This window comes from Brienomyrus brachyistius, chromosome 5, assembly GCF_023856365.1.
Source record: "Brienomyrus brachyistius isolate T26 chromosome 5, BBRACH_0.4, whole genome shotgun sequence".
Taxonomy (NCBI): Eukaryota; Metazoa; Chordata; class Actinopteri; order Osteoglossiformes; family Mormyridae; genus Brienomyrus; species Brienomyrus brachyistius.
The window spans coordinates 15,183,973-15,210,973 of record NC_064537.1 but is presented as its reverse complement, the minus strand read 5'-3'; the positions used below and the strand labels follow the sequence as shown (position 1 = coordinate 15,210,973).

The 27,001-nt window shown below is 43.7% G+C and overlaps 1 protein-coding gene across 3 annotated transcripts in view; it reads right to left on the bottom strand.

Moving 5' to 3' along the window:
- Window positions 1-27,001, bottom strand: part of cacna1g (calcium channel, voltage-dependent, T type, alpha 1G subunit) — a 192,548-nt gene that overhangs the window by 12,531 nt on the left and 153,016 nt on the right. For all 3 annotated transcript variants that reach the window (XM_049013647.1, XM_049013648.1, XM_049013649.1), the window contains 11 exons: window positions 25,658-25,783; window positions 25,379-25,468; window positions 23,951-24,143; window positions 21,191-21,241; window positions 12,276-12,427; window positions 9,981-10,090; window positions 7,453-7,586; window positions 6,256-6,326; window positions 5,199-5,277; window positions 4,031-4,152; window positions 2,218-2,616 (listed from right to left, as the gene is read on the bottom strand). In XM_049013647.1, coding sequence (XP_048869604.1) covers window positions 2,218-2,616; window positions 4,031-4,152; window positions 5,199-5,277; window positions 6,256-6,326; window positions 7,453-7,586; window positions 9,981-10,090; window positions 12,276-12,427; window positions 21,191-21,241; window positions 23,951-24,143; window positions 25,379-25,468; window positions 25,658-25,783 — 1,527 coding nt within the window. The remainder of the gene's footprint in view (window positions 1-2,217; window positions 2,617-4,030; window positions 4,153-5,198; window positions 5,278-6,255; window positions 6,327-7,452; window positions 7,587-9,980; window positions 10,091-12,275; window positions 12,428-21,190; window positions 21,242-23,950; window positions 24,144-25,378; window positions 25,469-25,657; window positions 25,784-27,001) is intronic.

Below are 27,001 nucleotides of genomic sequence, written 5' to 3'. Positions count from 1 at the left end.
CTCTGACGGGACTGTGTTCACACACTCACTCTGGCATATCTGTTGGACCCATCTCAGCCCACACTGAACAAGAAGTTGCCCACAGGCATCGCTCTCGCATACTTTCTTGCTCATAAATCCATACATTCCTCTTCCTGTTTCTTCTTGTCCATTTGTACCCTGACGCAGGACACTCAAGTCCACACAGAATGGCATTCTGTGATATTAGCACAATTACTACGCGTAACTTCTGCTGAGACGTCGCTCTATAGTATTACTTTTACTTCGTGTATTGCTTTGTATCTGGTGTGTTCTGTCGTCACGTGACCACTTTAGGTTGATCTACTTTGATTTAAATTGCAACTGACATGTCCAGTTGCTAGACAAGATTAGTACACACTAGAGCATTGTAACAGCTCTGGGTATTACAGCCTAGTGACTCTAGCTTTTTGACCAATGACTTGGGTTGGTTAAACTGGCCCTGAAGAAATACATAATACTACACAGTGATAAACTGCTTTGCAGCCTCTCAGCTAAGTCAGTAAGAGATTAGTTGAACTGATCAAGTACACTGATTACTAGTTTGCAGCTTCTGAGCTGAGTCGATCAGACGTGAAGTATATCAGAAAATGTATCAGCCTCTGAGCTGAAGTCATTAAACTTAGTGACAACTGCCTTGCAGCACAGGACTTCAATAAATCAGATCTACTGGAATTGCAGCAGTCCCTCAGTTGAATTGACCAAACACGCTGGCATTGTCATTGTCAGCTTACAGCTGTCCTGCAGCCACTGAACTGAGCTCACTCCGGCTACTCCGGGTCCTTGTGTGTATTGCTTAATCAGCCGAAAGTGAATCTTAAATCAGAACATGACATTACAGTCCGGAAGAAATGAGCTTAGTCAAAAAAAGAAGCCTAGGAATGATCAGAATCACCCTAACTTATCTGAAGATCATAATTAAAGTGTTAAAAAATAAATCCTAAATTAAAATATTTCATTTGGTTTACTTTGAAGTTTAAGTAACTTTTTTTTCAGTGAAACACCCACATGCATTCAGAGCCTTCAGCTGCCCAATTGGATTCTGTCGTTGGGTCAGTGGGCAGTAAGCTTGACTGAGAAAGCCTTAGGCTATACCAGGGGTGGCCAGTCTTATCCACAAAGGGCCAGTGTGTGTGCAGGTTTTTGGGAAAACCTTTACGTCAGCTGATCAAACCCAGGTGTGAGGACTCTTCAGCCAATCAGCCCTCTAATTAGTAATCTTAATCAATTAGGGAGTTGCAATGAAAACCTGCACACACAGCGGCCGTTTCTGGGTAAGATTACCCACCACTAGGCTATGTTCACACTACTAGATCAGATATGTATGCGATTAGTGGCCATGTGACATGAATGCAGACGGTCAGATTGGAATCCATGTGGTTCTTTGTCCTTTTGCGTGTGCTGAGCGTTTGTTTGTTGTTGGTGACACAGATGACTCGTGCAAAAACGTATCAATGTGTGCATGCAAACCGTTTCGGAGGACAGATGCGTTCACATTACAGTTAGATACAGGTTACTTTATGAATGTGAACCATCAAGGTGGGCAAATCCGATCTGAACAAAGAAACTGGAATTGGACAAGGGGGCCTGTAATGTGAACATACCTTTATACCAAGCAACTTCATGCTCACTTCTTTCAAAAATATTTTTGCACTTTACGAAGGATGCTAAGGAATAGATTATCAGATGTGATTATTGTTTTCTCCAAGAATAAAATAACAAAAGTAGATATTTTGCAAGTGTACTTGACCACGAGGAAGACACTGACATTGACTAAGCAGATGGTAAAGGTATTGAACTTTTCAAATACATTGAATATGTAGGTCATTCTGCACTGTTCCAGACATCACCTGCTTAGAAACAGTCTGCTACAACTCCTTGGGCAGGATACCACCTAGTATTACTGGCACAGACATATGTTATAGTTTCCTGCCAAGTCCATGGTAGCGCGGTTTATCTGCATCGCCCTGACCGCTGCCATCGTATTAGTAGTGTGATAGTCATGTACAGTTTAAAAAGTGTGAAATGGACCATTTTCAGCTGTCCGGTTCGTTCTGACCTTCGAAGCCTTTCAAAATGAACTGTAAACGAATAGATGCCGATGCTCATGTAATTATTACAAAGGAGTAAAAAAGCACCACCCGAGGTTGAAAAGGTGATGAGAGACGTGTCAGACTGAATGCACAGGAAGTCACTCACCGAACGAGGAGGCTCAAGGCACAGGGTGGAGTCTGCCTTTATGTGTGCAAGGTCTCTGGGACTGTCCAGTGGGCCAGCTCTTTCCTGAAAGTCTCCGCACATCCAGGGTGGCACCCCATGCCCACCAGAATCACTCAATGCCAAGGGGGAGAGGCGTGGTCCCATGACCCCACCCTCTCCCCCTATGGTTTGCAGCTCCAGTTCTGCCTCGAGCTCCGCCTCAAGCTCAGCCTCCTCCTTGGCCTCCTTGTTACTCTCTTCTAAATGCTTCATGAGCACGGCGATGACCACGTTGACCAGCACGAACTGCGCAGTCAGCACGAAGGAGACGAAATAGAAGGGTGAGACTACGGTGTTGTAGCAGGGGCCGTTGTCCTGGGCGCAGTCCCGCAGTGTGTCCTGCAGGGGACAAAGGGCGGAAGAGGGTGGGTGAAGCACTGGGTATCACAGGAGCTAGACATGTGGCTAAAAAGGCGGATGTTTCAACCCCAGTGAGTTTTTGTTCTGATTGGCAAATTGACCAAATCATGATAATTCCGCATGATTTCAAGTTACGTAATCATCTGGTATGCCTTTCCTGATAACGGTGACTGTTAACGCCTTTCGAAGACTCTAAAAATATATCTTACGAAAGGTGTTTGTTTTCCTAGATGTATTTCTCAAACAATCTCTTAAGAGATATAGAATTAATGGGCGCCTGATTGGTTGACATCGATGGCTCGAGAATTGATTATTCCCCTCCAAGCAGCAATTACTTGACTGCCGTATGAGAGAAAGTGATGAAGGAATGCTTTAAAATATAGCATTAATTAGAACTGGGGAGAACCAATATGAGTGCATGTCATTGATATAAGGATGAGCAATGGTCCAATATCAGAAAGAAAAGTTATGTTACCGTCTTAACATAAGGGAATGTCCTACTGTATGTGCTTCAGTATTGACTACTAAGAACTATTACAGAGTGATTTTTCTGGGGGGAAATATAATAGACAAATATGTAAATGGATGTGCAGCATGAACTCTTAACCTCATGAACTAAAGTTTTCATATACTGTGAGTCTGGCACATCTAGATAGATGTGTGCGTTCCAGGGGTGTCGGATGTAGGGGGAGTACGTCAACTCCAATAGTGGCAGAAGCCTGCCCCTCCCCCTTCCCAATTAATAAATAAATACATAATTAATAGAGCGTTCCTTATGTTTCATTATGAATCCACGCGTTACTGAGGCCAAATCACTGCGCATTCAGAGCGCAAGGACGAAATCTAACAAGGATTGTAGTCATGTATCAGACAAAATAATTATTTCATATGGATCAATTATTTTTTAGTTTTTTTAGGTTATGAAATTGTACCCTTAACAATGTTAGTCTTATTTTAAATGAACAGTATGAGCTGAACACAGCGATAAGAGACAGCTAAGAGAGACCAAGCTTCCGAAAGAATATGTTACGGAAGATATACTTAACTAAGAACGGTTCGGGAAAAACGTTGGAGCATTAAGGGACAACTTAAGGCAGAACTTACGATCGACGTATCGTTAAGAAGGTTTCGAGAAATGCACCCCTGGTCATGAATACAATAAATGAGATTTGAAATTCCCCTTTAAGTAAAGCATAGGACCACAAATGGTGTGAGATACGTTGGCATTTCAGAATTGCATAAAAGTACAATTTTAAAGAGCAAATTTTCTTGGAATATAATAAAAAATGGGAGGTACATAAATATATATACTGTATGTAATAAGGCTGCCTGAAGTGAGATAGGCGGCATAACATTTAACGGGGGCTGTGATTCCCTCATTCCCCCGACTTGCCTTCATGATGCCATTCCAGTTGTCCCCTGTGGACACCCTGAAAAGCAGGAGGAACGCCATGCCAAAGTTCTTGAAGGTGGCGTACCGACCCAGACCCTCGCAAGGATGGAGTTCATCACATACTGTGATAAACAGGCAGGGGGAATAAGAGATAACAGTTAATTTACTCTTTCTTACTGTGTGCCCTCATCCCTCCCCTACCCCCCCCCATCACAGGTAAACTTAAGTGCATGTGTTTCCCAATCCGGTCCATCGGGGACCCACAGATGATCCACACTTTTGCTCCTTCCCAGCTCACGGTCAGACCGTCCAAATAGGGAGCTGAGAGGGAACAAAGACGTGGATTGCGTGGGGTTCCCCGAGGACTGGGTTGGGAAACCAAGGAGAAGGATATTGATTTAAACAACTAGATACAAGCAGGCCTTTACTGGTCATTGACTAGACAGCATCACACCTGGGGAAGAAACCCACAAGTTCTTCTCTAGCATGAAATCTCTCAAATTATGAGCTTATCTTCTATCGATTATGGTCCCTATTACTGGGTCGGGGCAGTGGTTCTGAACCCTGGGACTTTGGACACCCCAGTGGGGTTAATAATGCCTTATGAGGTGAAATACTGAAGGTACAGCAGGGCTATCCGGAATGGGAGGTGTGTCACTTTCGATGGCAGGAGGCAGCTTACATTGAGGACAAGGAGAATGGCAACTGGGAAAAACATGATTGTTCAGGAAACACTAGGTTCCAGGCAAGATGGCTCAGTCTTCTAATCTTCTCCTCAGTGCTAATCCAGAAATCCACAGCTCTGACAGAGTCATTTGGGGTGGTGGGGCTCCATTTTCAACCAGCAGCCTAATTGTACCTGCTGCTTTTAATCTGTTACTTTCAGTCCTTGATTGAATGCAGCCACAAAAAAACAGAGCTTTGGAGTGAAATTTTAATGACCTCTTTAAGGGCTAAAAGTAATTCAGAAGAACCAATTAGATGAATCAATTCATCAGTTTAACAAACTCTTCAGGCAATTTAGAGTTTAAATGGAACAGAACCCCATGCAAGAAAGCAGACCCTGAGAGCAGCATAACTCTTGATAATTAGCGAGTGTCTGTGGCATGTTTTCTGAGCAATCAGACGGTCTGTCAGCATGTTGTATGCCGTGTTTGAGATGCCTTACTCAGGTCGCCAAACAGCTCCACGCCCAACGCTGCGAAGATAAAGAATAGCAGCATGAAGAGAAGACCCAGATTCCCCACCTATAGGCAGAGGAGGAGGACGAGGAGAAATAAAGAGATACAAAGGGAAATCAGAAGCTGTGTCAGATAACACTTGAGGACGGGCAATGAAAAACCACCGCTGACCAAAAATATTTCATTGTTATCATGACCGGTCATGCAAATATCCAAGATTTACAGGAATTTAGACGGTGCCCGAAGGCTCATTAAATACTGAGATCGAAACTCGTCTGAATGTTAAATCGGCGCCTGATATCATCTGTGTGCCCCTGCTATCCGATTATCTCTGCGACGCATGAATCTGCATTTCTACATCCATGTAAAATGCAAATACGCATGCAGACTTGACTGGAGAAAAGTAATCTGGGATAGCCCACAGTGTGTCCTGTCAAAGTCCCTGCCGGGGGGGTGTCTGCTGATATTTAACTGCTTATGAAAAAGTCACAGTAATTGCAGGACAGAAAAATAACATTATTTGCAGCCACGGGAAGTATGGTAATTAAGCAACTGGACAAATGACTGTCGGTAATATCGGGAGCATGACACACTACAAAACATTTTCCATATGTTTTCAAATATATTCAGTTAAAAATACCAGCAGGAATTGGCCATCATGTAATCATTTTTGCTCTATACTTGCACATCTATTTCCACATTTTGTATATTTTTTAAATATCGATTTACTGACCATAGTCTTTACTGATCTGCAGTATTTCTCATGCTTTTGAATGTTATATTTCGTTTCTATTTATTATTGTTTATTTGTTTTTTGTGTTGTGATTTGAGAGTGCATACAGCAATAGTGCCAAGACAAATTCCCAGCACATGTACGTGTACCTGGCCAATAAAGTGAATTCTGATTGTGTAATGGTGTGAAATTGTGTGAAACTGTATGCCAGGTACAGACAGCTGATTCGGAGAACAGGATCCTACAGTTTAGATAAGAGGATCTCACCATGACATTTTCCGGACACCGGGGAAGAAGTGGTGAGCACACACCTGGGGTAGGGCTTGTATCACTGTATCCAGGAGAGCCCTCATTCCAACAGCCATCTTCAGCAGCTTCAACACTGCACACACGCACACACACACACATTTATATTTAAATCTGTGTGACGACTGTCCATTTACTTCTATGGGCAGCGAGGACCCCTACCCAGCCCAAACCTTAACCATAACCATGAATGCATTATATCTGGCTTGACTGAATTTCACATTATTGAGCATTCTCATTTCGAATACATAAATACATCAGTAAGACCTTGCTGTCAATGATGTCGTTTTTAAGGGACCCCCCCCCCCCCCCCCCCATAGGATGTAGCTGACATTCCAGTGTCACTCAGAATTAACCTTGCCTGTCCTAGCAGGGTTCCCTCTTTAACCTCCTGTCCGCCCCAAAAATCGCACGCCGCCCTCCCTAGCCGGGAGGATCATGCACTCGCCATGAGAAAACGCTCATCCACCCGACATCCTGAAAAAAAACCTCGGGCCCCCGAGGCCCTGGGCTGTCACATCTCCCCGATACGGCGGGCGATGGAGGAGGAGACGTGTGGCGCCTCTGGCTGGGGTAACGGCTCGAGCGGGACACCCATGGCGCCGCTGTAATTTCCGCAGGTCGCAGGATGAGTCAGCGGGTGTTATTATTGGGGCCTTGCTCTACACGGTGGGCATATGTGAGGGGTTAATGACTTTGGTGACATGGCGATTCAGCCCTCGCACACCAACCTCTCAGGAGGACATTTTTAGAAAAATCAGCGCTAGCCGGCATTAGCGGAGGCTGGAGACGGGCGTGACTTTAATTAAAGCAGCGCCCATTCGGTCCTGGGCAAACGGGCCCCATACGTCAGAAGAAGATGGCTCTGTGCAAGTGTGTTTATCCAAAGGTCTCCACGCAGGGCGTAATCGATACTGACGCCCAAAGCAGCTCTATCGTTACGCATGCAGCAATCAGGCTAAGCACGGTTCCCATTTGCCCATTTTCTTTTTTTAAAGAAAGGGGAATTAATTTCTCATCGCAGCCATCTGGAGGCATACTTGTCAGTAAAACGACGCGCCCAGCATGATATAATGGGGGCAGGGCTGCGTCTACAAGGAGGTGTGACTCTGTCCTTTTGGAGAAACCCTCACGTCAGCCTGTCCCTGGGAAGAGAAGGAGGCGGTGACTGGGGGTGGGGGAGGGCAGGCAGCGGCACTCACCACGGGCAATCCGCAGGACCCTCATGATGCGTATGATGGTTGGGTTGATGGGCAGGGAGGCGTTGACCTCGATCTCCTCGAGAGTGATGCCCATTATGGACAGGAGTACGATGGCCAGGTCAAGCTGGTTCCACCTGCCCGGAGTGCAGCTGGTTTTAGCTCAAAGCGCAAAGTTAAAAAGCCTAGAACAACACGGCCGGCAAACAAAGGCGCGGCACGGCGCATTATGTTATCTGCCTGCTACAGATGCGCCGCTGCATTGCCGCATCGTATCACATCACGGCAACACCGTAGTGTATGGAAATAAGGGACAGTCTGTTCAATGGCGGCACCAGTACTTCAATGCGAGGAAACCGATTGATGTGTGGAAAGAATTTCAATTAAAGTGCATTCAAGATAGAGGACTGAGGTGAGAAGCAACGCGGGGTCTAAACAGTGCTTCTTTCTGAAGCAACCTGCCTGATTAATCCCTTAAGTCCCGCACAAATTCCCGTAGGTGCCTGGGTACAAACGCAAACAAGCTATATTTATAGCCAAGCATACACAAATATATAAATACTCTTTAAAATAGTTCAACTTTACATAGAGAAAAAAAAAACTTTCCACATCAGGAAAAAAGTCTGTTCTTTTAAAAATAACTTTGTTTACTTCAATATATTATTTAAATTTGAAAAACTTTAGACTAAATTCCTATGCAGCCTGTCATATGGCAGGACATATGATATGCATTCCTACAACAGCTTCCAGGTGAAAGTTTTTCATTGAATGAATATATTTACTTAAAAGAAAAAAAAGCCTTCGATCACTTCTGATTTACTAATGAACCTTACAATACATTGAGTTTCTCTCAGAACATCTGTGCAGAGTAAGAAAAGGGTCAAGCTCCAGCTTAACTGTTTCAATGTATAAATTGCTGTCTGGGCCACCATGTATCACAATGAAAGGGGCGATCATTCATGTATGATGTAGTACTGGGGACATCGGCAGTGAAGGAAGTTGCACAAAGGCCTCTAGATCAAAAAATGTTTATTATAGCAAGTCTTGCAGCAATTACCTTTGCTGTGGGAATTGAGAACTGTAACGAATTTCAGTCAATCAAGTTCAAGAGATGGTCCTCCTGCTTTACCTAGTAAAACTTAGATCCTCAAACACTAATTCAGCATTCAGTCAGTATTAATCATACAGTAAGGAATGATTTTTAGTTAGGCAATCTCTATAGCTTCCTTGGAATAATTCTATGCATAATGTTTGCTGGTGTTCAAACTTTTACCACAAAAAATATGGAAGTGATATAAAGGAAAAACTGATGTAATACATTTTTGAGTGACAGTGGGTAAATGCAGGAAGCGGGCTCAGTGTAAAAGGTGTTTGAAACATATTCCTGTATTCCTTTGTGCATATTTCACATACACTTGTGTATTGTTAGCATTAATGATATTTTAGACAATTAATATTTACCCAAGCTGTTACCCCCAGACTAAAAATTTAAATGCTGTGATTAGCATAAATAAAAACATAAAAAGTATGAATTATGTATTATTTATTTACTTTTAGGTTGCCTGTTGTCTTTTTAATTTATTATTTTAATAAATACTTAGACGCAAATTCTTAAAACATGCAAGAAATCTGCGTTGCCTGGGATGTGGAATCTTCATATACTGTAAACATTCCACATCCGAAGATTCCTTCAGAGTGAACAAAAAATACAAAACTGCAAAGACTACGGTGTTTTTAAAGCAAGTAAAATTTACAATTCAATCACCATAGTGCACTTTTGCAGAATTTCCCTCCAGAATTTTTATACTGAACACTGGGAACGGGAGGAAATGTCAGGTTTGAGATGTAAGAATACTTGACTTTTGGTAAAGTTGGTAAGCAAAACAGGGCAGCTTGTGTAGCACATATAAGAACAGAGACTTGAAAGGTTATATATATATTTTGCAATTTTCCAGGACTGAATGCAACTGGTCATTATTGAGTTCTTAAAAGCAGTTTGATGCAATTGCCTCAAATACAGCATTTAATCTGAATTGGACAGTTGGTTGATTTTTTTAAGCGAGAGAGAAAGGTAGACCTGTCAGAATGTTCTGGTGTGGGAGTTCTAGTAAAAAAATAAGAAAAAACAGGATCCTTGCTTAAGCCAGGAAACGCTAAAAATAATCATGTAGGAGAACATATCCTATTTCCAAAGGCAGGTGGAGGAACGAATCAATAACCTTTCAGAAATCAATCATTTTACACAAAAATGTACCCAACAACGTTTATGTGCAATGTGTCATACAATTGGTAAGAAAGTGATTTTTAGTAGCTAATCACTGCATTCTGTTTAATAACCCTGCTGTGTTTCTGTTATGCTTATGGTACAGTAGGTTCACGTGATCAACTTCATATTGTGAAAAGTCATGGATTTGTAAAGGAATTCACTAATGGCATCATACGAATTACTAAGATTTAGTTACCAGGGAGTATTACAAGCCTACCTTCTACGCTACTGAATTTTGACATAGCCGTTGAGTTAGTGCTCTGACCTGTCTTTGAAAAACCTGCGGAAGCCAAAAGCCACCAGCTTGAAAACAGACTCCAGGACGAAGATGATGGTGAAGATGTAGTTACAGATCTTCAGCGCTTCATCCAACACCTGTGTAAAAGAAAAGGATGATGAGGATATCAATTTTATGCAAGTGTACCACTCATGAGAAGCAAGATAACAACATACCACGGTTTATGAAACACTGAAGAGTCTGACATTTAATATGACGACAGGTTATCTGATTCACCAGTCAACATAATTCTTGGCATCACATCAAGTACTATAAGAGCCTTCAACTTTATTGAAAGAGTTATCAGTTACTGATTATTCTACTGAGTTTGTCGAGTAATGATGGGAAGCTTGACAGATTGTTACAGTATATACTGTAAAGTCCATCATTTGTTAACAATTCCATTGTCTGTGCTGTCTTGGCCCCCTGACTCTGTCTCCACGCACAGACACACCGTAATTAAGACCTGCACGGCTCTGACTCTTCACCAGAAATCAATTGACTCCCTGGGCTGAATTACTCTAAATGAATGGATGGGGCTGGCTAACGATTGCTGTTACTTTCCCACAAAAAAAATAAATAAATAAAGTAGGAGAAACTAAAGACGTCGTTTAGTGACAGGCGTAAACTTGGATGGCTCAAGGGACGGGGAGTGAAGAAGCAAAGATGGCCACCTACCGAACCAGTTGGGGAGACACCTAAGCAGGTCCAAACACACACACACACACATCCATCCATTTCCCAAACCATTTATCCTACTGTTGGGTTGCGGGGGGTCCGGAGCCTATCCTGGAAGCAATGGGCACGAGCAATGGGGGGCCAGCCCATCGCAGGGCACACTCACACACCATTCACTCTCACATGCACACCTATGGGCAATTTTAGCAACTCCAATTAGCCTCAGCATGTTTTTGGACTGTGGGGGGAAACCCCATGACGACATGGGAAGAACATGCAAACTCCACACACATGCGACCCAGGCGGAGACTCGAACCCGGGTCCCAGAGATGCGAGGCAACAGTGCTAACCACTGCACCACAATGCCACCCTCTAGAATAAAGTGTTAAAACCTGGTTCCCCACTAGGGGAAATTCAATTAAAAAGAAATCTGTGACTGTACTCATGAACTAAAATAGCAAAAATCTTGTATTTTGTTTGGTTACTTATGGTTAGGGTTATAGTTTTGGTTAGGGTTAGGTTTAGGCTGAGTTGGGGTTAAGGTTGTCATAGCTGGGACTGGGACTTTGCCCATTAAAATGACTGGATGGTCCCCACAAAGGCTGAGGTTGTGGTTCAGTTCAAGACTGAGGAGAGAGAACAGAATATAATAGTGCCCAATAGGTTACTATTCTCAGGGTTTGACCCCCCCCGCCCCAAACACTTTCCTGGCCTAAATAAATTCAAGGCAGGAGTTCACTTCAGGAACATGATAAGCGTACATAGATACTAGAGTGTGAACAGAAAGAAAACACCCACAGAATACATACACTAGGTGTTGGTGTACATTCTTTATAAGTATGTTACTTTATAATGTAAGGCAGTCTATATGGGCCACGAGTATGACTTTGTTATGTCGTTCAGAATTTTAACAGGCAGGATGGATGAGGGAAGATCGGAGATGGCTGAGCGGAGACTGGGGCAGCCAAAATCCCCGTTCTGTCACTTGTCGTCGTGCTCAAAATGATCGCTAATGAGGGCAATTTAGAAGCTGCCAGTCTGTACGCTCTGATGTTCGGAGCGAAAAGGAATTTAGCTTGTCTTTCAGACCCCCTCTCCTCAAGTACACCTTCCATTTTCCCTCCCTTATCTCGCCGGTCTCCAGCACCTTTGCCTCACTGAATCTGAGAGGCCATAAAGACCACTATGGATTGGTGGAAATTTACAGCGTCCCTTTTTTATTTAAAGGTTAATCTCGACAGACAAACATGCAATAAAGGGATGGCAGCATACTGAGGATTTACCGTCTAACCAATAGCTCCGGTTGCCTCCCGTAGCTCATTTGTTTTCCCTATCACTGTCACTTCAAATAACCAACGATTAATTTGTTGCACTGTATGAATTACAGGCCGGAGCCATTAAAGCTCAAAGACTGTGCAGTCTGGAACAATGCTGGAACATTCCTGTCACGGTAACTCACACCGCAACAGATGGGGGAATTTCCCTGAGCAATATGGCTGTAGAGTGTGTGTCACTTATGTGTGTGTGTGTGTGTGTGTGTGTATGTGTGCGTGCTACTCAGGCTTCCCTGAATTCCCCTGCTATGCCAGCAGATGCCATCCCTACCTTGGGCTGCCGGTAGTGTTCCATGGCCATGGTGATGACATTCAGGCCTATCACCACGGTGATGAAGAGGTCCAGGTAGTGACTGGTGCACATCTTGTGGATGAACAGGCGGGTTGGCGAGTAGTCCGAGTAGTAGGGCTTACACTGGGCTTCTGTGGCAGGAAAATCGGGGCAGGAGTGGGTCAGGGGTTCAGGGTGGGTGAGGGGGGAGAGTGAGACCGCGACCCAGTCGCACACGCGGACTCCACCGCTCTCCATCAGCACACGGGACCAAGAGAGAAAGACAAGGTGACAGAGCAAAAAGAAAGAGAGGCCGAAAGACAGTAGAGCAGAGCATCCACTCTCGAGGGAGTCATGTTACCGAAAGAAAGAAAGAAAGAAGGTCCAGCTTTTGTCTTATAGCCCTGAAATATGAGGACGAGGAGCAGGCCGTGGCAATGAACGGGGCTGCACACACTTAACCGGCTGAAGAATAATGGGCCAAATAAGTAGCTCTGAAATGCTCTCCTTCAGCCACCAAATAATTTCAAGACAGATCTTAGGATAGAAAAAACTGAGAATATGAGAACAATTATTTTCCTTGAGGGATAGGAACTATGGGAGGGCACCTTTGAGTTTAAGAGGGAAGAAACTGCACTTAAAGCTGTTTGTTATATAGCAGCGGCATTACCAGCTTAACCTACCTCGTTTCTTTCTTTAGGAAACCTCAGAGAGAGATAAACATTAACTTGTGTTGCCATGACAAAAACAAACAAAACTGGAAAAAAGAAGACAGTTTCACAATTTCCAGTATCTTAGGACGACTGTATAAAATGATTCAAAAGAAAATGAGACAACCGGCAGTGTTTGAAGAAGAGAGGCTATTCTTTTCCTGGCCTACAGCAATGCTGAAACGACAGAGAAGCAGTGGTGGGTCCATGTGGGGCCTTACTGTCCAATGGGGGCGGGATAACAAGGGCGTCTCCTGGGACATGCTGTCCATAGAAATGCAGTGGGAACGCGAGGAACAAGCGCACTGCATTGCAGTGCATCATAATGGAATAGTGGAAAGCCCATGGTTATACATTGGCATAGCAACATGGATGCTTTTCGCAGTCTACGGCTTTCCATGCAAAAGACCCAGGATAAGGTATGGCTATGGGAAGTCTGAACAGGTGGCACAATTTTCATTGGGAAAAAAAATACAGGTATGACATACCCATCTGTATCGAGGCATCTTTGTACACATGGTATGTGGAGCTCCAGGAGTCAGTACGACGGGGTTCCAGGAGAGGATGCCAACCAGACCAGTCATGTGGTTCATTATTACGAGGATTATGAGAGACATCTGGCTCCAATGCAGACTAATTGGAAACATGTTCCTTACGTTCCCAAACCTGCTGACTTGACATTAAATAACTTTCATAATCCACAATTTATGGATTGGCCTCACATCTTTTCAATAGCGTCTAACACCTCACATGCTCTCTGACATCAGCAAAATAATGCCTCCACCTGTGAGCTGCTGCGGGAGTAGATGAGGTCTAATGAAAAGCAGCAGTCTGGGGTCCTTCATTGGCAATGATAGCAATGGCCAACTCCATGTAATAAAAATGGTGTCAGACTAGGCTGCCGCTTTCCTGTCCTGAGCCGGCTTGGCTCCTGCCCCGGATCGGCTTGTAGGTTTTTGAGCCTAGATGCTCTGGGAACTTTATATAATAATAGAAGCAAAGCCCCACAGGTCAGTCCAGCTCCTCTGGTCCTTCAGCACAGCACTACTCGCTTCATTAGCCTCTCAGCTAGTCTTCCCTTCCCCCACTGGGTTTAACGATTCAACAGTATCCTCAGTGGAAGTAAAAAAAACCCAAAAACTAGAGGGCATTTAAGCTAAAGGTCCCCCCCCCCAGTTTTAAATGATTTTGGATATTTAAAGCCTTCAACTAGGCTGTTTTATTGTAACACTTCTTCTTTAGAGCACAAGTTGCTCCTCAGAGAAAAAAAAAATCCCACAGAGGAGGAAGAGAAATGATACTGAGAACTGAGATTATGCCCTGCTAGTACTGCACTGAGACTGGGGGAGGCAGGCCTTCTTCCCCAGAGTTCTGCACTGAGACTGGGGGAGGCAGGCCTTCTTCCCCAGAGTTCTGCACTGAGACTGTGGGAGGCAGGCCTTCTTCCCCTGAGTACTGCACTGAGACTGTGGGAGGCAGGCCTTCTTCCCCTGAGTATTGCACTGAGACTGAGTGAGGCAGGCCTACTTCCACAGCTCGCTTGAGAAGTAAACAAATGTGATGTTAGAGAATTGGATTATACTGTAGGCCCCAGTTACAACAACCAAGCCAAGTTAGTTTAAGTTTAGTATACTAGGTTTAAACTGAACAAAGAATCAGAAAATGCCATTGATTGCGGTTATCAGTACCTGACTCCAAAAAAATGCCTGGTGGCTCAGTGCAGTACTCAATCGGGTTCAAAGCCCACAGATGCCAACTCATTCCCACCTCCCCATCCACCAGTCGGTATTCATGCTCATCACGCTGCCTCCGCCTGGAGGCCTGCATATTTCTCCCTGTGCTCGTGCAGGCTGAGAGCTGGATTTCTTCATCTACCCTTATCCCTCGCAAAGGCCACGGACCTTGCACACTGTGCCCTGACGACAGCGCGAATCAGTCTGTTCCGCAGTGGGCAATATTCCTCGCAATCGCTCCCTCTGTCTGGGCAGCTGACATCGAGTGATCCCATGTGGTCTAGAGGATATCTTTAGACTGAGGGGGAAACCATTTTTCAGGGCACTTGTTCCGGAGGTGAAAGTCCCCCCGTCGAAAAAATACATTCCAGGTAAATTGAGGGTTGTTACAAAAGGCAAAGAGGGAACGTCCGTTAGCAGAGAAGATGCACATATCGACCTGCACCTGAGGGGTGTTGGGACATACAGTAATGTCTATCTATCATCACCTAACTAGGTATAACATCAGAGACACACATAATGGGAAATCTTTGTCATATTCATTTGTCACATAAATCATGGGGGTATCTGATTAACGGTTAATGGAGCTTTAAAGAAACACTTACACTAGCTAAGCCAAAAGATTTTTTTGTGGCTATTTCCACCAGTGGATCAAACTACCTGAATCTTGTCCTCTATGGGCCAGACCTGACCTGACTGTGGGTATGGTAAGGGGTATCTGAGAAAGGCTACGGTCTTATGGAGTAAAAATGCTTCTGTGTGGCGTCACAGCCAAATTTTCTGGTAGAATGTGGAGCCCTGAGGGGGTAGTGGCCCTGGGCAGGAGGTTAATGTCATGAGCTGTGTGACTGAGACTAGGGCTGGACAGAGACAGCTGAAAAGGTGAGAGAAGCTCAGAGCCCTGGATGGTAACAATGTCTTCAAAAGGAAGAAAAGGACAGGAGTGGTAAAACCAGCTGCAAAAAGGTCACCAATGTCACAGCTGTTCCTGAATTTAAGCTTCTTTTTTTCTTCCAAGACCCTATTAGGCCCGAGATATATTTTAGTTCCACTGGTTTTACACCCCTGACATCAACAGCCAATGACTTAATCACATTAGAGTCAATGATTGCTGGATGCTGATATTACGACTACTTGTCTGTCAATTTAAAGCAAAATATTGCCTTTCTAATGGCTATGTTTTGGTTTCCCATCATCATTTTTAACCAGCATACATTGAATCAAAGGCTAACTGTACAAAGGAAGTGAAGAAAACAAAAAATGCGTCGAGAGAATTCTGTTGGATTTCTCAAATGCTCTACCCTCTTTGACATCAATATTACAGAAGGAAACATGAAAGACGGAGAGAACGAGCAGTGGAGCTATTTGAGGAGTCCAGAAGAAAGAAAGAAAGAAAGAAAGAAAGAAAGAAAGGAAGGAAGGCCGAGAAAGAAAAACAACATTGATCACAATGACAAGGCATGATAGCATCATTGACCAATATATGTACAGATACAATGCATACACAAGCAGTCATACATACAGAAACATACACAGGCCAATGCACATACATGAAAACTCACACACACACACACACACACACACACACACACACACACACACACACAAACAGACATGTTAAGACAAACGCACTCACACGCATCATGCGGCAGGTTAAAATATGAAACAAACGACACACTTCTTTCTGAGTCTGACTTGAGAGAGATGGGCCGTCTGGAATGGAAATTGGATGGTGACTGGAGGTGGGCGATTATGTAGCTGTGAGTGGTGGACAGCTCACTGGGGGGGGGGGGGGGGGGGTGTGTGTGCGTGAAATAATACCATTAAACGGAGGGGAAGATTTGCAGATTCGCCTATGAGCCCCAACCAGAGGTGCATCTGTGTGAAAACGTATTTTTCCAATCTAATCCTTACCCTAATTTGCCCAGAATACATTCTAAAAAAAATCAGAACCATACATTTCATTCTATATACTGTACAGTGGATTATTTGGCTCGTACCCATCAAGGAACTAATTTTTCAAGATATGTAGAGCTAAAAAGTATAATTTAGATCTCTCTCACTACTCCATATCTACTAGCTTAAAATGTATCATATACTGTATTACTCATTAGCGTAATACACACATAAGTACAGGATTACATACAGTAAACTAGAACAACTGTTTCTTCTCATCCAATTCATTTTTGCAAGTATTATTTTAATTTTGTCTTAAAATTGTGAACTTAAAAGAAAAAAAAAAAAACATAAATCAACAATGCACAAAGGCTTCCAAGCAATCGCAGTCATGGCCTCGTCCAAGAGAGAACTCCATCCAGCGTATATAACAAGGTTGACTCTACCTACCACATTAAACATTCACCTCCCTGCATATGCCAGGGGTGCTCCCTGCCAAAAGATAATCATCTGCTGATGAAGAAAGCTGTCTCACTCTAGACATTTCAGCTTCGATTCGTATAAGGGCCCTCCCTCCCTCCGTACCAGAGATGGATTTGATGGGCTAATGGGCTGCCATAATTAATTACCTCCTCCCTCCCAGTCAAGAGAAAAAAAGTGGGAGGTGGAAAAAAAACGGTTTAGTTAAATCCGTTTCAGCAAATTGTGACCTATAAAGAAGCTGAAAGATCAGCATATCAAATCACCGATTCTTACATTTAGAAGTTTCAACACCCGCACGCTAATCTCTTTGTTTACCATTTTGCTGTTTGTCCCATATCAGGGTTTAACACTCCGGTGCACAAATATTGCTGTGCTTGTTCTTTCCATGTATAACTGAGCTTCTGCTCTAACACTAAATGTTCTCCAAAGTTCCCCTTCAAAATGTGATTTGCTTAAACTTTTCATGTTGTGTATACATACACGGTATCTTTAAGAGCCCTTTATTGGAAAATACTGCTCATTAATATTCTCAGTTAAGCACCACGGTCTTTCTACTGTGAAAAATAACACTACAATCTACTAAATGTTTTACCTCGTTATTGATGAGTCACTTTTGATTTGTGCAAAAAAAAAAAAAAAAAAAAAAAGATTTTTTTTTCAATGATAACAAATGAACTAAAAACAGACACCTTTAGGGAAATGGCGAATGGACACATACTAGATTATAACACCATCAAATGCATTTGAGCAATACCTCCCTGTATGCAGAAAAGTTCACGCCATCTGTTCATTCTGTGGAGCCACTGTTTCTTGGAGTTGCATTAAAACACTTCTCGTCAGTTTTGCTCGTGGGGTGACAAAAAGGCGTCGTGTTTCTCACTGCCAGATTGCGTAAGAAACCACACTTCCTTCAGCTGCCAAAAGTAGAGCTAAAAAGTATAATGTAGATCTCTCTCACTACTCCATATCTACTAGCCTAAAACGTATCATATATTACTCATTAGTGCAATACACGCATAAGTACAATAAACTTCTACAATCAATCTCTTAGTTCACTTATCGGAGTGCTTGTACATGTTGCATCTTTTCATCTTATCATACTCCATAATTCTTTAAGTTACAAAAAAAGCAATATATGTAGCATCCAGTAGGAATTTTATTTACAAGCCAGCCATATCTGACCTGACAAGTTTCAGTGGGCAAGTGTGGAAAATTTTCAGAGAAAAAAATTGACCAAATTCTTGCAGCTGTGTAGGTTCCATTGAGATGAATTAAAGAACACATGTTCTTCTGCTGGAGCTATGTGGCCCAGAAGTGGTATTATATGCTAAGCTGTAGTTCTCAGAGTGGTGGTGCTCGGCTACAGTGGACCCTTGGCCACCATTCGCCGGGGGCAAGGGAAAGCTTTGGCTCATAATATCTCAGTTGGCAAAGCAGCTCCGTTTCCGCCATCTCCAGGTAAGTGAAAACAGCCTCAGATGTAAAGCCAGAGCAGAATGAATAAGGTATGACTCAAGGAGTCACCAGGAGTGAGGAGAAAACAGGTACAGAGAGACAGATGGTTCCGGTTCCACAACTGAGTGAGATTATTAGCCGTCACCTCTGATCTGCTGTGCCGGTATGCAGGATCTTCAGCCAACGTGGGCCGTCCAACAGGAGTGGAACAGAAGCTAACTGACAGAGACAGACTAGTGGGTGGCCTCCCTATCACAGCTGCCCAAATGTGTGCCGAATCACACTGGAGGACAGGCTAATTAACACGTTGCCTTCTAATTAGCAAAAAACACAGGTTCCCTGGCTAGTAGGAATGGATGAAAGTGCAGTACATCCCTACATGTTAGGTTGGCCACTTCCCACCGTGTGTCAAGACTTTTAATAAGATCTCATCACTCTAGAACGGGAAATGCAATGCCAGACTCCAACGACCGTGCAATTCGGCAACTTATCAACCACATAATGCAAATCAGGTGGACATCAGGTGATGCTTCCTGAAGAAACTAGACTTGACAAACATACTTGAGCTCAATTGCTTCGGTGAATATCCAGTATAAATGAACAAATTTAGAGACCTGTATGCTCTGTAAGTCACTTTGAATAAAAGCATTTGCTAGGCAAATAAAATATGCAATGTGACCTGACACAAATGAGAATTCTCTGCTTCTTTTTATAGACGCCTCCATTTTATGGATACCTTTATATGGATACCAGAAAAATATATTCCATTTCTGAAGCCAGACAAGTTGCGAATTGAAAGCATACAGTGCATTCACCACAGGAATAGGTAAAGGCTTATGCTAGTCAAAACAATGCAGAGTATTCACACGATGCAAATCGGATGAGCTGATCGTACATCTTAAAACTTGACCTGTTCCTCAAAGGTGGAACAAGGAACAAGGGTCTCATATGGTTCATGTTGGTGATAACAAAAGACTAATGGCGCTGTCTTACAAAGCTGTTACTCCATCAAAAGGATTAGAATCCCAGAAAGGGAAGAGGAAATGTATCAAAAGCACAAGATCATAACTGTGTGTTTTCTGCACTTCTGTATTGTGAAAATGCATGAACCTCAATGGTCTACATTAAGGATAATCTCCTTCCCAGAGAATGCAGATTTTGTTCTTCATATTTAAGTGCTTATCCAGTAGCCTTAGTACCTCTGTTACTATAATGTTGAAGCAGCAATACCCAGAAACCACTTTGCCACACTTGAGTCTGAACTTTAGTTCTCAATCTCCATCATCATCCTCACGAAAAAGTACACAGATACACACACTGAAACATTTGTGCTTCCTAACCCTCCTGTAAAGTGGGAATGCTGAAGGCCTTTCATCTTCTTAGCACAAGGTACGAATGAGTCACAATCATGCATTTCTGAACAGTCATAAATGATACACACCATGTGGTTATAAAAATAAAACACTCTGGCACACTGTTGCCGTGGACACGGTCACGTGTACAGTCACAGTACAATGCCAACACCGGAAGGACCACCAATGAGACTCGAAACACACAAATCTGAGTTTATGAGTGGTGGATTGACACTGGCCCCGCCTCCTCACACAGCAAGCCAAGAAGCATCACGCTGGGAGAGTGAGTGTGTAACAAAGGAGAGGACTAACACACACGCCAAGATACAGTGTTTGTTACCACATTAACAACTTACAGTGATACCTTTGTATCTATTAGAAGTTGAGCATAGTGCATTTTTGGTATTTTGTTTTAAGTCATTCTATTAGAGGGACCAGATCACTGGCCCCTTAAGATGTTGTTCTTTTTCACTTTAAACTGAAGCAACAATTCTTGGTGCTAAGGACTGCACTCCTCCGATGCACCCCCTGGCCAAGTTGATTGCTTTTTTATAGACCACATGTTATATGGCCCCATACAGAAGAGATACTTCTGATTGAAGGCTGTAGGAGGCATTATTGCTGATGCTGGATGAGTAGAATGTAAACTGTCTTTCTGCTGACAAAGCAGGTGCCAATTAATTTCTACACTAGTGGCCAAAATTGTGGAAACACTTCCAATTTTTAGATTGGAACTTTATTCAACTGTTACTTACGTAATCGTCCAATGTATGATATTTGTAACATTCTTTGATTGTTTATGTACATCACTGGCCGTATTCATATATTAATTTTTAAAGCATAATGGCAAAAACCCAAGGTTTTTCCACAATTTTGGCCACTAGGGTACCTGTACAGGACTTACGCCCACCATCTGCAGATGGCCCACATATAGCTCAGGCTTGAACCCTGGCTATAGATCTCAGAAAGAGTAAACCTTCACAGGCTACTCTCTGCTCGCTTGACAATATCTACCCTACTCTCCCCAGTTTAAACGTGAGGCTGCCTGGCTCTTCGAACCCGGTCTACGTGGCTGGTCCCCTGTATGAGTGGCACATAGATCTTGACACACAAGATGTCCCTATGCATGGTGGCCAGTCGGTGAGACAGGAGAGGGGCGGGAGCGTGGAAGGTGCCCCTCCCTGTCTGCTCCCAAAAGTTCGCCCCCTCCCACCCCACCGTAGGGCTGCGTTACACAGCGGCCCAGAAGCACAGTGTACACACACGGACATGCTAGAGCTCAGTACCTGTCGGCGTGCCTCCTGAGCTGGCCCAACTTACACCCGTCAGCATTACATCTAGAAGGATGAGACCATGTTAATCAGGCTGAGTGCAGCAGCAATGGTGGGTCAGAAGGAGAAATGCCACATGTGTGGGGGGAATGTCCCACATTCACCAGCATTCTGAGTCCAGCTTAAACTCCTGCTCCTCCATCAGAGCGATTTGAAATCTGTGGAATTCTGTGCCAGTCCGACCATTAAGCATTTCAGTTTCAGATCATCTACCGGATCTTTTTTTTTTTTTTTTTTACTTTCTTGTGAGAAGAAAAAGCGATATTATTCTACAGCTACAGAAAGTCTATTTACAACGCGTTTCACCGTTCCGCCAATTATCTACTAGAGTTCTTCACTGTGTGGAAGAGCTGTCATTATATACAACCTTTATGCTAGCTAAATGGACTTACTTTAATGAAGAGCACTTATGACATATTTAGTGTTGAGCCCAAAAAAATACTGAAAAGGAAAACGTCAGATTTACAAGAACGTAAAATCCTAATTGTAAGTACTACATAATGGCTAGTGATAAAAATATTATGTGGAAAGGCATATAGTATCATAGACCATTGTTTCACAAGCCTGTACTCGGGGATCTACTGTACTGATGGTTCACAGTTTCCCAGCTCCCAAAGGAGCAAAACGTGGATTTTCTATGGGTCCCTGAGGACAGGATTGGGAAACATAGTCATAGACAGCATTATAAATATATTTATATATAAATATATAAATCAAAAGCATTAAACATATATTTATAAATAAATATAATATATAAATCAAAAGCATTATAAATATTGGGTATTTTGAAAGGGAAATGTGTGAAATGCTAATAATTCTGGCTCCTGGTTGTTTCCAATGACCTCACTGTCCTTTGGTGATGATGAAGTCACTCGATAGCTCCTCTGACTCACCAGAGCTGGAACCGTGAACCAGAGTTTATGCAGTTATCCTTACAGCTTGACACTGTCGGGGATCATATGCGGCCATTATGGCGAGGCGAGAAGGTGTGAGGATTGACACCATCAGTAGAGAAGCAGAGGATCGCTAAACGCCGGAGGGAAAGCACATTCCTCCAAGATATGAAGGAGGGTGATTGGGGGGGGCGTAGTTAAGGATGTTGCCAAGCAACTGTGCTTTAACTCCCATGTGGCTGAGAGCTGTCAGTATGACAGAGCATGGTGGACAAAGGTCTAATATCCTTCAACTTTGGTTGCTGCCGCTCACTATCCATCACTGATGCTCGGCATGTCTTTGCATTCTGCTCCATCCCACCTCACTGCATCGTGTTGTGTCGCGTCGAACACTGACGGCTGCGAATTTAAGGTACACCTTCCACATCAATCTGCCAGCCCTTCCACTGAAAACCAAAAAACCCACCATAAAACAAGAAGCTGGAGAAAACATCAGCTCCCTCCGCCTTGTCTTTATATGTGAGGCCTTTCTTGGAACAATTATAACAACCGTTATAAACTGTCATAAACAACCTTCACGATCAGAGCATCTTTAATCCACACTGTCCCTCCTGATGTCGGAAGGTGACCTTTGACCTGGGGGGTCCGGACCTCGGCTTTCCCACTGAAGGCTGATGCTCTTTATCGGTGTACTGTGCTGCAGTGTCAGTCATCCACACCAGTGAGTGAATGGGTTCCCAGCAACTGAAAAGAGCAAGCTGGTGAGTGAGTGGGTGAGGAGAGGAATGAGGTGGAAGCTCAGTATAGCATATGATGTTTGATTAATCAACGGGAGTTTAATATATCCATATAAAAATACTAATTATGGATCAATGGAGACCATTTAGTGAACGTGAAAAAGAGGTCTGACCTCTGACTAAAGTACGTTTAGGGGGGTCCTTTTCAGGAATGAGATGTAAGCGGGCATTTCCTTCTCCCTGAAAAAAGCAATAGACGTCCAGCTGTATCTTTTTTGTTTTTTTTTGACCCAGGCGGCTTTTTGGGACCTCAAGGAAAATTATTTCCATTTTGTCAGAAGTGAGGGTGGACAGGCAGTGTTTCCGATTCTGCCCTGTAACAGAGACAAGTGGTATCATCCAAAAAGGAAGCAGTGCTTCTGTCTATCTTTCTAATACAAGATATGCCCCTTCATTTGGGAGCTGTCTTCAGTTCGCATTCAGCTGCGTAAAATCGCCGCACGTTTTTAGAAAGAGATTTTTAGGCCAGGTTATCAATTGAGGAAATTGCCATCCTGTGGTCATTTGGCGAATTTTGTGTAGTGAACAATGGGCGGGATTTCCTCTCTCGGACTGGAGAAACAGGTTGTAACTGGTTGGATGGGTAAACTAAGCGGCAGGCACCCTGACACTCGCCGTTTGTGCCATGGTGCCTGCAGAGCTGCGCTGACGTCCTGAGGAGCGCGGGTTGCTGTCTGCCTACCTGCCTGGCGATCCTGGCCTAAGCGCGGAAGAAGAGAGGGAGGGGGCAAGCTGCTGAAACTGTATGGGCATGCCACAAGTCCACCCCACCCCACCCTAAGCGTTCTGTCATGCAGATTCCTGCGTATGCACACAAAGCATGCTCTGGAAAGTAAACCAGGCGCAGAAATAGCGGGCAAGGCTGGGGAGGGGCATTCCCTAATGCAAAGAGTGGTCTAAGGGCTTTTTTTTTTTTTAGAGGAGGGGCTTCATTTCACGTATCAATGTTTCGCTTTCTACCAAAAGTCAAGCAGGACTCAGAAAGACGTGGAAAAGCTACCGACCAGCCAGCTGCTTCTCCTTACTGCGTCTCTTTTTCTCCATCCGCTTCAGCCGCTTCTCCTCCCGCCGCTTGGCCTCCTCCGCCTCCTGGTGCCGCCGGCACTTGTGGAAGTTCTCCACCACCACGCCCACGAACATGTTGAGGACGAAGAAGGCCACGATGAGCAGGAAGGAGATGAAGTAGAGCAGCATCCACGGGTTGTGGTTCATCATGGGCTGGCAGATGGGAAACGAGTGAGAGTCACGTCGCGCGTGCACGGGACGTACCGCACATATGGTGATAAACAAAAAGACCGGCCGTGTGCATCATGCTCTCCACCAAAATAAACAGGTGAGAGCGAAGCTTGGGGTCAGAGAAGTAGAGCCAGTCCTTTATCCGGCTGGAGCATTTTTCAAGGAGTTAAGGGTCAAGCTCAACAACCCGTCACATACGTCGTTATTCATGCTGGGCACAGGATTACAGAGTAACCTAAGTCACTGATCTGCACTGTATGCGGCTTAGGAAAGAGTGAGTGCCCTCTTTAAGTGATTTGATAGCAGCATCACAAAACTGAAGCTCGCTATTGTGATGACGGAGGTACAGCCATTCAAATTACAGAGATTTTTTTTTTTTTTAAAGAAAGGAAAATATACACTTTTGGTGAGAAGCATAATACACTCAGCCAAAGCAAAGGGAAAATCACAGAAAAATACTGTGAGGGGAAGTAAAAAGTCTAGGGAAGGGAAAATAGGCAGACTTGGTGAATCTGGTCCGGAATGTTGGCCTGCCAGTTTAGGTTTGATTTTTTTTTCTTCCTTGGCTTTACCAAGTTTTGTTTTAAGATTTTTGTCTATAGTGAACATGACAAAAGCTGGATTAGGTTTAAGATCCAAGGTTTGCATGCCCCTTATAGTTTTATTAACTTGACTGGCGCTCTTATAATCCTGGATGAGGCTTCTTTGTGGTTGATTTTTCCATATAAAAAGCTTAATTTTGGAACATTGTGACTGAAAGGTAGCACACACATACACACACACGCACACACATACACACACACACACAAACACACACACACACACAGACATACATACACACACACACACACACACACGCGCGTGTAGGGTATACTTATCCTTACGGGGCCCGCTCATTCACTTATACGGGAAAAATGCTAATGCTAACTACAGTATGACAACCTTAACCCCCACCCTGCCCTAACCGTAACTGTAAGTAACCAAGCAAACTACAACAGTTTGCATTTTTAGTTTTTTCATAGCAGTCACTCATTTTTATAAAATAGAGTTTTCCCTGATGCGGACCAGGAAAAAACGGATATTTATCACGTTATGGGGACATTGTGTCCCCATAAGGATAGGTATACCCGCTCACACACACACACACACACACACACACACACACACACACACCACACAACACCCTAAAGCACGGTCTTTAAGGTTCTGATGCAAACCTGCTGATCCACCCCCACTGCATCCAAGCCGTCATACATAATGTCAACCCAGCCATCCTTGGAGGCCAGAACGAAGAGGGACATCAAAGCCTGACAAAAGAGGAGGATGATTGGTGAGGGAGTAGCAACAATCTGCACCGTCCAACCCCACGCCACACAGAGTTTGGCAGAAACCCACTGCTTTCCATTCTTACTCTGCAGAAAACTCGTAAAGTTTTACAGCTTGGCTGAGGACTCTGTTCCGCACTGCAGCGTGGGTCGTCAGAAGGTCTGACTCACCTGGCCCAGGTTGTCAAAGTTGTACTTGTGTCGGACCCACTTGTAATTAGCTAGCAGGCAGTCAGATTTGTTGGTGATGTTCCTGGTGTCCTCTCCTTGGCAGACGAAGAACTTCCCTTTGAAGAGCTGAGAAATGGAAATATACTTAAACAGAGCAGTATCACCCTGAAATAAGTGATATTTTATTAGTTACATGTTTAATTACTGCTTTCCTGCCAGTTTATACATAGATGATTGTGAGTAGAGGAACTGTATACAAAACATGCGATAATCTGGGCTGAATTCAAGCACACATTTCATAATCCTCTGAATAAAAATCAGCATTTTGTCATACAACAGGCTGGCAGGTATAGCTGTGCAGTACGGAGAAAATGTCTACCCCTTTGTCACTGGTTTAGAGTTTGTCAGAATGATGGAACCAGGTTTTAACACTTTACTCTAGCAATGTTGCCTCACACCTCTGGCACCCGGGTTCGAGTCTCCGCCTGGGTCACGTGTGTGCGGAGTTTGCATGTTCTCCCCATGTCATCGTGGGGTTTCCTCCGGGTACTCCAGTTTCCCCCCACAGTCCAAAAACATGTTGAAGCTAATTGGACTTGCTAAATTGCCAGTAGGTGTGCATGTGTGTGTGAATGGTGTGTGAGTGTGCCCTGCGGTGGGCTGGCCCCCCATCCTGGTTTGTTCCCTGCCTCATGCCCATTGCTTCCGGGTTAGGCTCTGGACCCCCCGCGACCCAGTAGGATAAGCGGTTTGGAAAATGGATGGATGGATGGACTTTACTCTAACGATAAATACTTTTATTACATTTTATTGACTGAGAATGCGTCTATAAATGTCCATTTTCCATCTAAAAGAAGTTACTAGCTTTCATGCTGTTGTATTCATAAAATTACAGAGATGTGTCCAAGAAAAAAAATATTATTTACCATTTTAAGTTTCTAATAGGTCTATATAAGACAATCTATGTTTATGACGTGGCACATTTACTACAATCAATTGCTGAAGGCCATTAGACTGAGTGATTCTGTCCCCATTATGTCATTAAACAACTGGTGAGAGAAATAACTGTTTTCATTAACACATAGAACATTAGTTCAGGTCAGTTTAGATTAGATGACCTTGTCACACAGGACAACGACTGCAGGAGAAACTGACTTCACATACAATGTCTCCCCGAAAATAAGACATAACCCGAAAATAAGCCCTAGCATGATTGTTCAGGATGCTCGTAATATAAACCCTACTCCAGAAATAAGCCCTAGTCACTGTCCCGTGGATTGTACGGTAACTAGAATGAGATGCGATTATATGCAAACAGGAATCGGGAAATAATACTTTGACCCC